At 45.5% G+C, this 17005-nt stretch overlaps 6 protein-coding genes across 6 annotated transcripts; 2 read left to right on the forward strand and 4 right to left on the reverse strand.

Moving 5' to 3' along the window:
* Window positions 1-277: 277 nt before the first annotated feature.
* Window positions 278-2648, reverse strand: FOIG_04653 (uncharacterized protein; the record flags this gene model as incomplete). Its single annotated transcript, XM_031202947.1, has 3 exons — window positions 2571-2648; window positions 1547-2422; window positions 278-1197 (listed from the first exon to the last, which is right to left on the reverse strand). The coding sequence occupies exons 1-3, from the start codon at window positions 2599-2601 to the stop codon at window positions 278-280; spliced, it is 1827 nt and encodes a 608-aa protein (XP_031066526.1). The 5' UTR covers window positions 2602-2648.
* Window positions 2649-3200: 552 nt separating this feature from the next.
* Window positions 3201-4908, reverse strand: FOIG_04654 (uncharacterized protein; the record flags this gene model as incomplete). The annotated part of the gene is made up of 3 exons (XM_031202948.1): window positions 3201-4094; window positions 4149-4732; window positions 4806-4908. The coding sequence occupies 3 exons, from the start codon at window positions 4906-4908 to the stop codon at window positions 3201-3203; spliced, it is 1581 nt and encodes a 526-aa protein (XP_031066527.1).
* A 5604-nt stretch (window positions 4909-10512) lies between these two features.
* On the reverse strand, window positions 10513-11235 carry FOIG_04655 (uncharacterized protein; the record flags this gene model as incomplete). Its single annotated transcript, XM_031202949.1, has 1 exon — window positions 10513-11235. One exon carries the CDS (start codon window positions 11233-11235, stop codon window positions 10513-10515), a length of 723 nt encoding a protein of 240 aa, XP_031066528.1.
* A 912-nt stretch (window positions 11236-12147) lies between these two features.
* Window positions 12148-12534, forward strand: FOIG_04656 (uncharacterized protein; the record flags this gene model as incomplete). Its single annotated transcript, XM_031202950.1, has 1 exon — window positions 12148-12534. The coding sequence occupies one exon, from the start codon at window positions 12148-12150 to the stop codon at window positions 12532-12534; it is 387 nt and encodes a 128-aa protein (XP_031066529.1).
* Window positions 12535-13458: 924 nt separating this feature from the next.
* On the forward strand, window positions 13459-15155 carry FOIG_04657 (uncharacterized protein; the record flags this gene model as incomplete). Its single annotated transcript, XM_031202951.1, has 4 exons — window positions 13459-13799; window positions 13855-14233; window positions 14291-14727; window positions 14777-15155. The coding sequence occupies 4 exons, from the start codon at window positions 13459-13461 to the stop codon at window positions 15153-15155; spliced, it is 1536 nt and encodes a 511-aa protein (XP_031066530.1).
* A 662-nt stretch (window positions 15156-15817) lies between these two features.
* FOIG_04658 (uncharacterized protein) lies at window positions 15818-16609 on the reverse strand (the record flags this gene model as incomplete). Its single annotated transcript, XM_031202952.1, has 2 exons — window positions 15818-16019; window positions 16365-16609. The coding sequence occupies 2 exons, from the start codon at window positions 16607-16609 to the stop codon at window positions 15818-15820; spliced, it is 447 nt and encodes a 148-aa protein (XP_031066531.1).
* Between the last annotated feature and the right edge of the window lie 396 nt (window positions 16610-17005).

Raw genomic sequence — 17005 nt, forward strand, 5'->3', positions numbered from 1 at the left:
ATTGCTCTATTGGCCACTGGAAAGAGGCGTATGGATGGAGAATTTGATAAGCAAGGAACGATTATGAGTCTGATAGGCAAGTCTTTCCTTCCTCCTTTCTCTTTCAACAGTAATTGCTTCGTATAGTGAATTTACTTACGGTGGCCATATAATTCCAATGTCAACTCTTGTCCACGATATTAAAGCCGGCGCTGGAATTATAAGCACCTCCAAAATTCTATTGTCACCAGTGCAAGATATCCTTTTCGGGTTAAATTCCATATCAGATAGCTATTTCCTAGATTATAAAATGCATTGCTTGAGAGTCCTTCATCTGGACATTCATATCGTCATCGATCCAAGGAAGATCCCAAGGCCCTTTGAGCACCAAGTCATGATATTCCCTATCACTCATACTCCAAATATCTTCTGTCAAAGACATCATAAGCTCCCGAGAGCGATCTGGATATATGGCTATCATCTCAGCGTGCTTGTGGCGCACCCACTCACGGTCTAAAGGCACGATGGCTTCTCGCGCCGCCATGTAGAATGGAATTGGAAGTGAGGAATCTGGCCCGCACCCCGGAGGAAGTCTATCGATAAGAGCGAAAAGATGTTTTCGGTAAAGTTGAACTCGACTTGACGCTGTGGGATCCAAAAATACTCGCCGGGCAAGGAGAAGATGCGCCATCCAGTAAAAGCATGCATTGAGGGTACTTAGATGGTCATCTTGCGAGGCCGTGCCATGACCAAACAGGGGGCTGTTTGATCGAGCAGCTATATTCAGTGGCATTGGGTACTTTCGTGATCCCCAATCTCGCATAGTCGTTTCGAGTTGATACGCTTCAGCGAGCCGTACGTCGTTTTCCAACTCAACGTCGGTTGCCAATGTCGATATCCTCGCCAAGAAAGAAAGTACAGGCTGAGGGCAGCCAGTAAGTTCACGAAAAGATGGCCCACATACATCAGCTTCCTCATGCTGCTGATACAAGATAAAATATTCGGGTGCGAGGGGCTTTCGGCGCCGCAAGAGAGACATGATGACGTCGATCATGGCAAATCGCTGCACCAAGAAGCGAGAATAGAATCCTTCAGGCATCTTATCGATGTATCGTAGTTCAACCACCAGCTTGAACGCATTCCGAAGATGTGTGTCCGTCGTGAGGCTACCAGTCATAACCTCCGAAGCGATGTGGATGAGATATGCAGCAAGAGTGACTTCTCAGAGATAGGACTGAAAAGGCATGATTCTCTATGGATACAGGTGACTCTTCCCTAGTATTGGAAAATCGGAGATATCGTTCCATACTCCGCAACGATCTCAGAGCTTGGGACCGACGCTCTTCCATGACCCTCAGGTCACCTCTGCAATAGTTGTACATATTTGCAGCCGACACATACAAGAATGTATGTAAGAGCAGTGGATATGAGATAGAGACTCTGCAAAGCTCTCGAAACGGATTTCCAGGGCTATCAAGAGCTGGGATCCGAGGGGAAGCATCGGTCATAACTGACAAGGCATAATGTGAACTTGAGTAGGTAGACGATGGAGTTTCAAGAAACTTACAATAGTTAAACGCGATTTCCTCAGTGCAAGTGGGAAGGCTTGATGCTAGCGGTCCAAGGCTGTGCTGAAAGGTCTTGGTGGTACCAAATACGGGACCGGTACTAGATTTAGATCTATTGGCCTCATGTTCGCTTTCAATGATTTCTAGCGAAGCGTCGGCGTCAGTTAGGACAGAGCTCCGCTCAACACTTGTCGGGTCCAGCACCAATTGCTCGCATGTGATGTGGCCTGTAGCTGTTATTTGATCATCGTATTGGGCGGATAATGTCGTGAGGTCCTGGTCCATCACAAATGCGTTCAACCAATTGCTGTCAAACTGCACATTTGAAAGGTCGTTGAAATATAAGCTCATGTCGCTATTACCTTGAGTCAAAACCTCGAAATCCTCCGGTGAAGACACTTGCTGGCGTGTAGTGGCAGGGCTAATAGAGGACAAGGACGCGAGCGAAGTATCTAAAGTTGGTACGGGTCTAGAACGAAGCCCATCTCGGTGGTCACTTCCCGGCGACCGTAGCTGGCTGTCGTTTTCGTAAGGGGCCGGGCCTGAGTTTGGGCTTTGGCCCTGATTGGGAGTCTGGGTTTCGTTTTGGCGTTGGTTCAAGACCTGACGGCTGATACCGCTTTGCTGTGCATCTTGCATTTGGGCGCGAATTCGCTGTTGTCGACCCCGATTTTGGGCCGTTTTTCGCCTCTCCTCTCGATCAATTCTGTTGGTACCTCCGTTGAACGAAGTATCAGGAATAACAAACACGTCGTTGACAGGCGCCCAACGAAATTCGCTTGTGTAGTCGCAAGTGCGGCCTGACTTTTGGCAGAGCGTACAGACAGGTCGCTTCTCATCGCATTTTCTATGACGCTTCCTGCAAGTCAAGCAACCTAGTGAGCCGATTAGCCAGGTAACGATAGATGCAATCAGAGAAAAACAGGGGACCCTTATCTCAGCTAACAGGTAATATAACTTAGAATAAGTCAAGATAAGGGCTAAAGGAAAAACAGAAACGTGTATGTGTTTTGTTAAACCTACCTTGTCGTGAACGAATTTCAGGTCGCTGCATGATAAGACTGCTCTTCGAACAGATTGATTGATAGAGATGAGTGGAAATGAGATCAGGGATGCGTTAAGAAAGTTGCGGGGTAAAGAAAATTCCGGGGTAAAAAATTCTAGGGCTCGAGATTCCAAAAAGAGCATAACGTAGGACTTTAGTTAAGGTGGCAGAATTAAATATTGAGGTACGTAGTGGCTGAACTGTCTAAAAGTTATAGTAGAGATTGGCGCGATTAGGTAATTAGTGCTTTAGAACATGTACCAGGACTCAGCGCAACGCAAGAACCGATTATGTGGCTATTAAAGCACCTCTGGAAGAGGACAGTTACTAATTTCTATTGTCTCTCGATATTGGTCTTTTGGTTGGAGATTGAGATAATTAATCTGTATGTTGATGCTTTATATTAGTATATATTCTTATCCTAATATATATATACAGTTTGCGCCACTAAGCTTATACTCTACAGAACTATTTTATACTTATATTTACTTAAGGCCAGAATAGGAAGCACTAGGTTTGTATTTCTCTTGGTTACAGATATTTGTGCTGGCAAAGAATGTGTTCAGGCTTGCTCAATGACCCTTCCTAGCTATCCCGACTTCTGATCATCAGCCACTAGTCTTCTTATCTCCATCCAGTTCTTGACCACACACCTCACCTCCAACACTAACCGCATCGATAACACTCAATGGAGACAAATCCAGTTGATTCAATGGCACTAACCAAGGCTCACTACGGCCTCTGAAGTATTTATGGCCGAAAAAGAGAAGAACAAACAGTGGGATCCCAATGTAAGCAGTGATAAAATCGACTGCGTTCCATTTCGACGGGAAGAAAACCTGGAAGCCGTTGAGGAGGCCAATGACGGTGAAAAAGAAGATACAAAACCACGCGCTTGATTTGCCTAGTCTCGCGCGGTAGGGTAACCTGTTTCGATCGACGCCTTGGACTTCGAGGGCCTTACGGAAACGAATGTAAGACCAAGAGAGCAAAACCCATGAGAAAACAGACGATATGTTGATTATGTTGACAAGCCAAGTCAATACTTGACCCGCACTTGATCTGACATTCAAGTAGGCCAGGAGAGCCGCCAGGCCGCTCGCAGTGACTGACCAGTAAGGTGTTCCATATTTGTTGGTATGCGCAAAGAACTTAGGTGCATACCCATCAATGGATAGGGAGTACAAAGATCGCGATGAGAGATAGCAATAGACATTACCTGCGGACCATGCTGAGAGTAAGATAATGGCGTTGATAATATGGTCCAGAACTCGAATATGTGCCGTCTTAATGCCAATAACGAAAGGCGATGAGCCAGCGCCAGAACCACCAGATGTAAGTTCCGGTGCGTCTGCAGGGCAGATCAAGGTGACGAAGAAGACGGGAAGGACGTAGAAGAAAGCTAATCGGAAGAGAAAAGCTCGAGTAGCTTTAGGCAGTGTTTTTGCTGGGTTTTTCGTTTCGCCGCCACACACTGCAACCATCTCAGCGATAAATCCCATCTACGTTTTGTCAGCTTAGTGTATTTCCAGCAGATTCAGATAGTTATATCTTACCGGAAGCACAATGCTCACTAAAACACCAAGAAAAGCGAGCAAGCTGCCAACACTACCCTCCAGGATCCATGGCTTGATTGGAGTGTCCCAGTTCCTGCTTCCAACCCGCTCCCCGGTCGGTCCTCCACCCGCGACGATGATGATGGACAGTATCATTATGCCAACAAGCATTGTGACTTTAAGTGAAGAGAATAAAAATTCAGCTTCACCGGAATCTTTGACGGGGAGATAGTTGAGTCCAACAATAACAACCAAAAGGATCGTGAGAAAGACGGCATCGTGAACCGGGGGATTCCAATAGTGAATGACAAGCGTGGATACGGTGATTTCGAAAGGCACAAGGATGGCGTAGGCAAACCAATAGTTGTAACCCATGGCAAAGCCAAAAGACTTTGAGAGGAATCGAGTCGGGTAGTAGTCGGTGCCAGCACCATTGAGTGGAACAGCAGCCGCCATTTCTGTCAAGATCGTAGAAAAGATACCTATAACAGAACAAATAAAAGCAAAGCCCACGAAGCAGAATACGGGGCCTCCTTTCGCTAACGTTCGACCGGTTCCTACTAAGAATGCAGCGCCAATGCATCCTAATCAAGACGCGAAGCATTAGTAATAAGTCTCTAGACAGTTGACTCCTTTATACATATCAACTCAGCTTACCTCCCGTAGCAATCATATATAGATGCCTTGGCTTGAGCTTGCTTGAGCTCTCACGAGGTCTTCTCCCGGAAGCTTCGTAGTTTATCTCTGTAGACGGTGACATGACTTCTTTGTCTTTATTATTGTATTTTTGTTAAATTAAAAAAAAAAAAACAAGAGGCTATAATATTTCTGGAAATTTATCCTGAGCATTTTCTAGGTTTTAATAATAGAAGAATATTTAGTAAGCCTTCGACTTGTCACTCCTTCATAGCAAGCTCTAAAGACGATTGAATAGAAGTTTGCCTATCTGTTAGCTGACCGAGGCTCAGATGTGGCAAAGAACACCGTAAAAGGTAATGCGACTCGCAATATGTCTGGGACCGTGCGCTGGCTTGGTCTCTATGCGGGGCTAATGAAGTATCCAGAGATAGGGCCGTAACTTTTGATGACTGCAACGTTAACGTTATACGTACCCTACTTTTTCCGCTAATTACTAACTCCACGCCAGGAACTGGAGGTAAGGAATGCTGAAGATGATGCTCCAAACCATGTCTAATATCTCAGGGGCTGAGAGAGAGGATGCTGCACGGATTGATCGCTTTCTTGGACGCTTGAGTCTTATATTTGGCCGTCTTGACGGATTCACTGACCGCCACCTCACCCTTCATCGAGGTGGACATGTCATCACCACCAAACGCAGCAGTTCACTATCTTGCGACGTAATTCTATGCGACGGTAAAGTTTTTGACACTTTCAATCGACAAGACGATTGCCCTGAGTGCTGGTGGTCTTGATGTCACCCTTTATCCAGAACGCTGGCTAGGTACGAACTGAGAGAATAACAAGATGGACCGACCTACCATAACAGTGAGACAATTGAATATAGATCTTGAAGATCATTTGCCTTCATGAACCTGCATTGGCAAGAAGCAGCCATGTACTATATATATATACCAACAACTGAATGAACACTTGTCTTCGGAGGGAAACGCTTGTACATAAATCCTTGGCAAGTTAAATATGTACCGTCATAGTTCAATTGAGATAAACTGGATTGGCCCAGATCGACAAATGGAATGATGACGGAGTCTTTGCCTAAGTCTTGTCTTTTAAACACAATCTATTGTGTATTCACATGCATCAGTATTGCCTCGGCATTTGGCCAAATAGTACATATGGCTTTCATGATGCCTACTTGGCATGTCAGTAGCCTAGGGTGTTGATCCGGCATTGAACCTACTCTCTAGTCGCGCTCTGTACCAAGTTTTCGGATCATTTTCAAAGCTAATTTTGTTAACTAGTGGGTGGTTCCAAGCCTACACACTCTATTTACCGCATAAAATTGTTGTTGGTACGAACCGCGCTCGAGCCTCGGCTAGATTCCACGTCGCAAACTAGACCTAATTCTGAAAAGCGAGTCAAATAGGTAGCTTCTAGATAATTTTCGGGTTGCCTGCATTTGCGCAAGCTGCATTCAACTGCGTCATCATGAGAGGCTATGATCTGATTTCAGTAGCTTTGCTGTCTGAATGCTCTGGAATCACTTATGGAGTGCAGGGGCGGGATTGTGAGCCTTGGCTTTGACCTCTGGACCGTTGTTACCTTGATATCCATCGCGTGATATAAAAGGTCAGACATAGTCTCAAATTTCTCACCTTGGCATACAATTTACAATCTGTGTTAAGAATTGAATCGAGAATCGAAGCGATAAATATGGATGCCAAGAAAGACAGCAGACCTTCGCAAGCACAAAAGGCACAGCGGCCCACCAAACTGGTGCTAGGACTGCGAGCACTCGTTCTTGGGGTCACAATCGCTGGAATTGTCGTCTCCTCTATCCCTGCCCCGAAAAACTTTATTGCAATTGGAATATTGGGACCAGCTGTAAGAAAACATATATATAGCCATATTCTGACCTCCTATACACTAACGAATTAGTTTGTCACGACCTTTTGCTGGTCGCTTATAGAACTTGTCTACCCTTTGGTCAGAATCTTCCCACCTGCCTACATATCGTTTCGTATCTTCATAGACGGCTTCATTGTTATTGGGTCAGTAATCTGCCTGATATGCTTCGGCTTGTTCCGGGATTGGTGGCCCGGGGGCAGCGCTCTCAGTTCAAGCGAAGCACCGTTAGCTAGAGAGATATTATTCCAAGCAGCCCTGGGGCTTGCCTGCGCATCGACGTAAGTTTTATTCCTCACTCCATGATATGCCGATCTAACAAGTCTCTACTTAGCGTCCTTGAGATCATACTTTGCATTACTCAACTTATAGAATAGTCTGCACCCAAGGATACAGGGATGGATAAGCTTAGCTTTAGCTTTTGAAATCTTAACAGTAAATAGGACCTATCGTTATCTTTACATTATAGCTGACAGCTTATATTGACTCAGCTCTCTCTGGCCACTCCGTAAAATCAGCTCTGATATGCTCTAGAATATATTCCGATTATAATTTGCACCTAATTTAACTACGAGAGCCATACCGACAAGGCCAAGGTGAGAAGAAATAAATGCCTGAGGTACTGGTTAATACATACTTGTAAATTCGCTTACAGTTCCCAAATGTCCCACGTTTTTGTCAAACCTCGCAGACGCCGTCGCCGGTCCTGTTAATACAATACAAGTTCATGTAGACGCTCGACCCGTACTCTCTTATGAATCCGAACTCGGTATAGTAATTAACAAGAATGCAAAGAACGTCATAGAAGCAGCAGTATTGAATTACATACTAGGCTACATAATATGCATTAAAGTCTCTGTGTGAAACTTGCAAATAAATGAAGCATCTAGAGGCCCGTTCTGCTACGACGAGTCTTTCGACAAGTTCGCCCCCATCGACCGTACAATCGTCCACCCGAGCGAATTTCCAAGCCCTATTGCGGATCACAGCAAAGGTAAACGGCGAGATAATACACTATTAAAAAACGAACAATTTGATCTTCGGCGTTAGTTTTAAGCGCCTATGTGGCGATCGACTTTTCGTCGAATGACGAGGCGATGGTTGGGCTAAATGCCAGCGCCGAGACTGATGAAGAGAGCACATATGCCTAGGGCCAATCAAACTCATGTATACCAGTTTCCCAAAACCTATTAATATAACGAATCGTATTGCTGACTTGAGTTTTGTTCTCACACTGCGGACAGAACTTTCGGATAGATTATGCTCAGAGAGAACTTCTCCGGTGCAATGCAGGCTACGAAACGATATGGGTTTTTTGAGACCTTCCGTAGACCCAGTTTGTACCAGAGTTACAGGGAGGTTATCAATTTCTTCAACTGTAAAGCTTTCGCTCCTTGACACTTGCGTTTGGTGCAATACAATGAAGAGAGACTTGAATAGAGGCCGGAAACTTTGGTTTCTGGTCAATGTTGTAAATGGGCTCTCTTGTGGCTGCCCTGGTGACGCTGGGAAAGGTGAAACAGCCTAATACATAATGTAAATATCGACTTTTAGTATTTCCTCCCTCGCCTATAATCCTAAGTAGTCGCCGCTTTAACCTAAGCCTTCCCTAAGCCTAGCCTAGGTCTCGGCTAAGCTAACATCCTGGTGTTGCTTTTTGGCCCCTAGTAATTAACAAAATTAAAACAGCCCTACCCACACTAAGGCAACCTTGTCTATATACTATAGCTAAAGAGCTATGCTTCAATAATACTAGTAGTATATCCTCTCTTTCTATTAACTTTAAACTTATATCATAGGATTATAAGTCTTTTATTAACTTAGTAATTTAGTAGTATAGAAGGTTAATATAATATTATAAATTAACTTAAAGTAATATACTTTTAAGAGCCTGATTTCTCTGTAGAAGGCCTGTCGCGCATTCCAGACATGCCCGCCCAGATCTTCGAGGATAAAGCCATCACGCCAAGCAGGAGTACAGGGGTTTCACTCCCAAGCAACACAGTGACCCATGCCGGATGCCTATCTACAGGCCAGGCCAGCAACCCACCGAGCACTTCAACAATACTAATATCAACCAACCTTGTCGGAATCCACCATCTGGCACTTCATACGGCTCGATCAGCTCAGATATCTTAGCCCAGCCTGTATTCTATAGTAGGTAATCCCTTGTCCTAAACCCCTAATATCCTAAAGCTGCACTAAGAGGCGGTATAAGTAGGGCTATATCTAGCTTATTAGTAATATAGCCTGGTGTAAGGTTTAAAATGCAAATCCTTTAAAACATATATACCTCTCTTATTAGCTGAAACCCTCTTAATATATATTTCTATTACTAATCTTAAACTGCATTTATAGCTTAATTCTTATTACTTATTAATGCTTAGAGTATAAGATATAGATTAACTATACCAACTAGGGTAATAATAGCCATGCCTATGGTAACCTAGGTGCTAATGTTATTAGTAAGATTAACTAAATCTACTCTATTATTACTTAAAAAAGATATATTAAAATACTAAGGTATAAGGTAATATAAGAGCTATCTTAGTATAAAGGATTTACTTAGCCTGGATTATATTATATATATATATTGACCCTTATATCCTTATATCCTTTTTATCTATCTTAACCAGGGTAAATAGGCACTATTAGAGCCCATCCTAATATAAACGTTCTAATGGTATTGTTTACTCTGTAAAAATTTATTTTCCAACTTTCACTTCAAACCAAGGACACTTATTCTGAACGGAGTCATGGCGGACACTATCAGTAACATTGGAGCCCTGACTTTCTTATCCAAGGAAACAAGACTGATTTATACCTGCCATGGCCCCGGTCCTCTCCTCTCTCTACCCGACTAGCATCCCACGACTGCAGGCTTTATTTCGGACTCTTCTAGCAGATTGTATGGCGCGAGGCATGCCACGGCTAGATGCCCCTTCATTAGAGTTCGGAAATCTTGCTGCGGCATTCCTCCTACTTGTTCCCTTCAAGATGCGTCCGCAAACACGCAAGAGCTTCTTGATCTGTACTTTGGCTCAGTCTTCATGGAACCAGAGGGAGATCTTCACCGAGGCTGGCATAGTGCAAAGTCCTATGCAATAGCAGAGACACAGACAACCCGGGGTCGGTGCTTCAGAGGCGGGTTTTTGGGGGATCCTTATTTTTATTTAATACCATTGAAAGTGTCTTGACAAAGTTCTGGGAGTGAATATGGGAGGTTCTTATGCATTAGGTATCTCAGTACTAGACAGTTAGCCAGTAGCACCTACACAAGTCGTAAGTAGCCTTTTTGCACATGTAAAGGAGGTGAATTAGGGAAACATATAGTGATACAAGTCTCGTTCGTTAATTATGCTGCGAAAATACGTATTTAAGTTACCAACTTCGGGTTCTTATAATTTCTAGTGTAAAAATCCCTCCGAAGTTCAAGTCTCAGATACCATAGGCTTTTGCAACAATCGTAATCCCTTGAATACAGTGATAATACCTAGACATGGCGCCGCTCAGCTATCCACAGAGCTTCTGTCCTCCTATCAACGACACAGGAAATATAGAAACGAGATACTCAAGCACAGAGACAAAAGAAAGGAACAAGAAAAAAACATAAGGAAAACCTCAAAGAATCGCACCACTCTTGCCGTATACTGTAGGAGCTACTTATACAAAGGGCTCATAGCGCCTGAGGTATGTACAAGTGCTGCTACACTGAAGATTAGACTTCCCAGCTCAAAGCTGAGTCATACCGCAAAACGACAGTGGAAGTCATGACTCACAAGGGTCCCTCAAGAATGCGGCCGTAAATCGAGTTAAAGCGTTACCATAGACTTCCTTGTCGGCACGCAATCTTGATACCTTTGTCGAAGTACTGGCCAACACCTGGAACGAAGCTAGCCAGGACCTCAGCAATGGCGCCAGCTTTTCCACAACCACTCTCGCCCCTCAAGGTCTGGGCGCCAATTTTGATCTGGTACATGTCCGCACGGAGAGACCCGTCCCTGTTGTAGACGTTGATGCGGACCTGAGACGGGAGCTTGCGACCCCAGCTGAACTTTTGACACTCAACCATGTACTCGCAAGGGCAGTAGACCTTCTTAGTGGTAGCCCGACCGCAAGCAGCATTTTTGTTGTTGGGAGTAGATTCCTGCCAGGTAAAGCCACTGCAGTCGGTGTAGACGGGGTACTGGTTCTGCTGACCAGCTGCCTGAACAGTTGCCCACATAGCTTGGATGAGCGCATCGCGCATTTGCCAACCACTGGCTTTGCCAACTGTTCCCCATTGACCATCGAGCTGAACTCGAACAGATGTCTTGGGCTTGGCGTACCCGGAGTTGCAGTTGCCGGTGTACTGCCAGGTGGTGTGGTCGGAGAGGCCGCCCTTGTCGTCGGACACATCGTACATGCGGTTCCAGACGCTCCAGAATGAATCAAGGTTGCCGACGTTGACCAACTCATCCGTGTAGGTTGCGTGAAGGTTGTAGTCAGCAGCAAGTCCCTGCCCAATGGCGAGGGTGCCTATGATGATGAGATTGAACTTCATTGGGATTGGGTGGTAGGGGTGAAAGAATGAGTAGAAAGAGTTGTTTAAGGAATGCGTATTGTTTTTGCTTTGCTGAAGCTACAATTCTGGTCCTGGTTATGTTCAGCCTTGGATCTTTATCGTACAATGATAGCCTTCTTATAATCGTGTCCAACTTGTTAGTTAGCCTTGACGACCAACATACTCGACCGCCGCCCCCTTCAGGACACCGAAATTTGCGCAGAACTTTCCTAGGGAAAGTCTATAATTGTGTTTAAAGTTTCGAACCCTAGCCAGAGGCTCGTCCTGAGACGACGAGTACGCAGTCCTGAACTTGGAAACAAATTTCGAAATGACGCATTTTACACGGCGATTTCTTGAAAACGTCCGTGCGATAGTCTGCCAGGCTTCAAAGCCAATAGAATGCACCACGATGCCTCGTATTATTTCTCGAAATTGCCGTTCTATCTCGTATAGCTTTGAGAAAGCTCTGACTTGGGAATCTCTACATTCATGCTCACGACAACCGTGCTGAGGTTGCTGATACGTGGAACCAGTCAGACACAGGAAAGCCCATCGTGGACTCTCAAGAGCGCAACAAGTATCTGTTTGAGACACTGGAGCTTTTCTTGATCTGAAATCTGTCTTTACACGAATTGCCCAGAAAGATCAGCCCGCATGCTAGGTCTCGGTGTCATAAAGGGGTAAGTGAATTATCGGTGAGCGGCAGAAACTCCGATCTGCCTTTAGGCCAAAGACGCATCAAGTCTAAATGATACATATACCAGCTGGTGCCCGCTTGTCTGAGTGTTGGCCTGCATCATCGATTATCGACACCATCTACAAGACTTGATTGCTCCTCACAAACCTCTACACTGCATCTCAAATTTGACCAAGTTCCCTCCTGTCAATAACCCTTTCTCCAAAAACATCATGTTTTCCCTCATTCCTGTCCTGAGCCTCCTCGTCGTTGGCTCTCATGCAACCCCCTTCCTCGACGCACGAGGCCTTGCAAGCGCTGAGCTGCCCGCCAAACTCAGCGCTATCAAGTTCGACCCAGCCAACAAAGACGGTGTGACTTTCCACATCACTGCCGCCGGCGTTGACACCGAGTGTTACCCGCCTGCCAAAGATACTGTCTCTTCAGGACGGGTCTACAAGTGCGGCGAAAACCCTGCTGTCACCTTCAGCTACACTAGCGACCAGGATAAGCTCAGCGTTTGGCTGAGTAATGAGAATGGATCTTTTGCTGGCTCCGCCGTCATCCCTAGCCCTTCTGCGGGTGAGATCGTCTTCGACCTTGCCAACCTGGACGTTTGAAGATTTGGTGGAAGCATGGGGTTAGCAGCGGGCGAGTAAGGTTGCTAGGTAGATTGCGAATCAGGGGTAATGGGTGTGGGGAATAGGGACGGAGGAACCGAAGTGATACATTTATTAGAATAGTAGTACGTTGAAATATTTGACTTTTATACGCAACTCGGTAGATTACACCAGTACGTTCGGGCCATGCCGAGATATTTCCCTCTTTCTTCGCAAAATGTGCCGTGGCCTTTCCGTCTCTGGCATAGTTTGAAAGGAACGATTGTTTCAGGGTAGCGAACTTCAGTTTCCGCGCGTTCTAGAATTAACTGAACCTCGTTCTGTCGAGGTGCACAAGTGACCCGCGGTTCTAGGAGCAACTCAGATGAATGGTGTGGCCGGATCCAAACTTTAAATTGTGCACGTGGTTTTCCTCTCGCTTTTCATTCATGAGATCTGACAGCATAAGCTTCAGGTCAGTATAAAGTCAAAGCGTGCATGAATTCACTAACCTGGGGTCGGGCATCACTAATACAGAACCCATAAACTTTTGCCCTTCTCTCTGACCGAATTTAGTGAGGGGTATCCCAAGACTTGATAAACGTGTAAAAGCTTAGGGAAATGCTTCGCTATTTCTCTTGACCGAACATCGGATGCTGAAACAAACTAGATGATGCTGAACCTTAAAAGCATCTTAGGATGATGGATGCCCGACTGCTTTACGATAAGGCCACGCAACATCTTTATGGCCCCTATTATATTCGAGCTCGTATCTAGACGCACGAGTGCTCCGAACTCAGCCGCTGTCCGTCGTTGTCATCAGAGATGTCGCAACTATAACTCGACAAGTCATGGGAGCTTTGTTCTTGCATACAGGCCGACTTCACGACTGCGCCTCTGTTCCCAAAAACTACTCTCCTTTCCAGTTTCAAGTAAACTTGCGCCATGTTCTTTCCTACCAATGCCCTCATACTTCTCACGTATGGCACCTTTGTCTGGACTCATTCAGTCCGCGACCTCGGCGCTCAGGACTTCTTCGACCTCGTGCATTCAGACACCATTGCTCTTGTTCTATTCGTAACCCCTGGTTGTGTGAAGTGCGATGAGATTACTACTCAGTTCGAGCAGGCCTCAGACCTATCCCCCAAGGCCAGCTTTGCACGAGTAGATTGTTCAACTGAGGGCAAGGTCTGCGATGATGTCAAGGTTCTCCATGTTCCAGAAGTAAGGCTTTCAAGAGGCCGTGATCGACTCACCCTCTACAGCGGCGCCTTAGACACTTCAGCGTACTATAACCCCCCCTCTCGAGAAGCTTTCCACTAAGCAGCTTGTTTATCACAGACTATTGTTATTGATCGAACGGCAACATGGTCCAGCTGTTACGGAACTAAGCGATGCCAATTACGATGAGTTCTTGAGCACTGATTACGTTTCAGTCGTCGCCTTCATTAATGATCAAGACGAAGACTCCATCGAAGTATATACACAGGTGGCTGAAAAGCTCCGTGGTGAATACGCTTTTGCAATTACCCGTAAATCTAGTCGAGCGAACGATGAAGGTATCACCCGACCGGCTATTATGCTTGTCAGCACATTTGACGAGCGTCGCAGCAGCTACGAAGGACCTTTTGAGCATGAGTCACTTGAGATGTTCATCCAGAAACACGGGACGCCCTTGATTGGAGAGCTACACCCAGAGGTTTATGCTAGCTTCTCCGAGGTAATCCAACCTGATCGTATGCTAATATGAAACCCAATAGCTGACAAATACTATTAGACCAACTTGCCACTAGCCCAGATTTTGGTGCCGTCTCTGACAGAGCGCGATCATTTGGTTGACTCGCTTTATCCGCTAGCTCGAAGATATGCCAATGTCTTGACCTTTGTTACCGTCGATACAAGCAGGTACCCCCAGCGGGCGGCTATGCTGAATCTCGCCGACGGCATCAAATTGGGTTTTGCAATTGAGGATGTCATCTCAACAGAGAGGTTCCCGTTGAAGAGTAAGCCCGTCAATGCCGAAAGCATCACAATATTTGTCAAAGATTTTGTAGCTGGCAAGCTGAAACCAGAAGTCCGATCTCAGCCTGCACCAGAAAAGCAACAAGGTCTCTGTCTCGAACTGGTCGGACGTACCTTTAGAGAAACAGCTTTCGATGAATCTCGAGATGTCCTTGTGGAGTTCTACACGCCATGGTGTGATTATTGTCTTGAGTAAGTGAGCTACGCGCCCAGCAGAGATCAGCTCTAATCAGCACACTAGGTCACATGCTGTCCTCGAAGAGCTCGCCATACACTATCGCGATGGCGGTCTAGGAGACAGCATATCCGTGGCTAAAATCGATGTCAGTAGCAACGATGTCCCTGAGTTGATTACAGGCTACCCAACGCTGAAGCTGTACCCAGCTGGTGGACACCCCCCGGTTACATTTGATGGCAACTATCACGAACCCATTCCTCTGGTGACGTTGATTTCCTTCATCCACGATAATGGCCGGAATCAGTTAAAGGCTAAGCCTTCCCAGTTTTCACATTCTTCAACAATGTCCGAAGCCTCTATTCCATTAGAGGCAGGACAAGATGACTTGTCAAGTAAGAGCTCCGACAGAGCCAATTCGAGTCTGAAGCATGAAGAACTGTAACATAGAAGCGTTGAAAGTCGAGAGAAATATAGGATATTTTGAATGCTGATAGATCGATCACCTCAAGATAAAGCTTAGGTTAATATTTGCATTTTTAATTAGCGTATTTTTAGTCTTATAGATGGCGAAGGATTGAGTACATGCGGTATAAGATGACCTCTCAAAATGTTTAGATTAAAGTGAAACTGTATAGCTTATATAATTTGGAGACTCAGACTACTTAGAATGTGTTCCTAATGAATGCTCAGGGTCCAAAGTCTCCTTACTTGCCAAAGGAGATTGAAATAAGCTCGAAGCCCCTGGTGTCACCAAATTCCACTCAACACACCGCTGGGCGTTGCGAAATTGGAAGGATATGTTACAATCGAGCATAGCTAATGACAATGGCAATAGATGCGGCAACGACCTGTGCAAAGGCAAAGGAAGTCCCCCAATCTCTTCCTCCTCCCCTCCATAGTATTGCACAAAACCAAATAAAACAGATCATGAGCAGGAAACATGAGACTCTGAACGGAATTTCAATTCGATCTGTCTGCCACCCCAGAGCGAGGTATATTCCTCTCATCCAATCTGTTCCTCGAAAGTCTCCATACGGAAGAGGCATTACGACTGCTTTCGAGCCCCTGCGATGGTTAGCGATAAGTACTTGTAAAATGGCCATGCTACTCATACTTGACATCATAGATACAACTTTCTTGTGCCATTCCCTCAAGCGTTCGTAACCCGTTGGCGCTCGCTGGATCGCGAGCACACTTCTTTAGGTGCTGGATGTCATCAAGGAGTTTGAGCCGTTGTTCTGCTTCCTTTGCAGCGAGCCTGATGCATGGCTCTCCCCATTCTGACATTCTCACATCGCATTCGTCACTGTGTGGCCCGTGTTCCCAGCAAGCGTTGTCGACTGGAATGCCTCAGTATGGCTATGTTACACTTTTCCCGCGTCTCTCCGATGTTGATAATATTCATATGAATGGGATAATGCCTATCCAAGTCAACGGTGTGGGCAAACCGAAACTTGATTTAGATAATGTTAGATCTTTCTGGTACCATGGTGTTTTGACCCTCACCTTGACTTCTATCACGTCGGTTATTCCGTAATATGGCAGCTATCTATTCCACTTGCCTAGCTGCTGGTAACATGTCTCCACCAGTCTCTGGTATATGTCTGTATCGGACTCGCACGCGTTGCTCTAAGGCTGTATTTTCTCATACCTTGGTTTTCGGTTGTTTGGGTTCGTAGAAAGTCCAGTGTATTGAGTAATTCGGCGGGGTCTTGTTGGTCGTAGGCATGGTATGGGAAGAGCGTACTGTCCTTGGAGTGGAGTCTCCAAGCAGAGAAAGCAGGCCTGCCCAGCGCGGTCTCGCAAATCTAGGGTTTCTACCTTGGCCAGTGAGAAGGCGGAAATTCCAATGCTAACCTCCTCCTCAACATCCTGCCGATAGCGAGCCAAAGTCATTACAGACGGGGTAGAAAGGCGCTTAGAGATATTCCACAGAAGGTATCCAATGTAAGATTATAGGAAGAGAATTTATCGCGAGAGCAATGCTGCAAGATAACAAATTTGTAAAATAACATTAGCATAGCCCCTGCTTACATGCATTTGCGCCGTATCATCGCCACTGTACATAGACAAGACTTTCCGCAAGGCTGATTCAGAAAACAATCTAGCGGATAACGTACACGATAAGCATGCCGATCAGACAAGCATGCCGATCAAAAATCTCAACCTTCTTTAAATAAATCGCAATAAAAGCACCATAAACCATCTAATTAATTGATTCTAGTTACTATACTCATCTCCAGAGGCCTCAATTCCCTCCTGACAGGTTCTTGCATTATGTCCGGTCTTACC

This window comes from Fusarium odoratissimum (assembly GCF_000260195.1).
Source record: "Fusarium odoratissimum NRRL 54006 unplaced genomic scaffold supercont1.6, whole genome shotgun sequence".
NCBI classification, from domain to species: Eukaryota; Fungi; Ascomycota; class Sordariomycetes; order Hypocreales; family Nectriaceae; genus Fusarium; species Fusarium odoratissimum.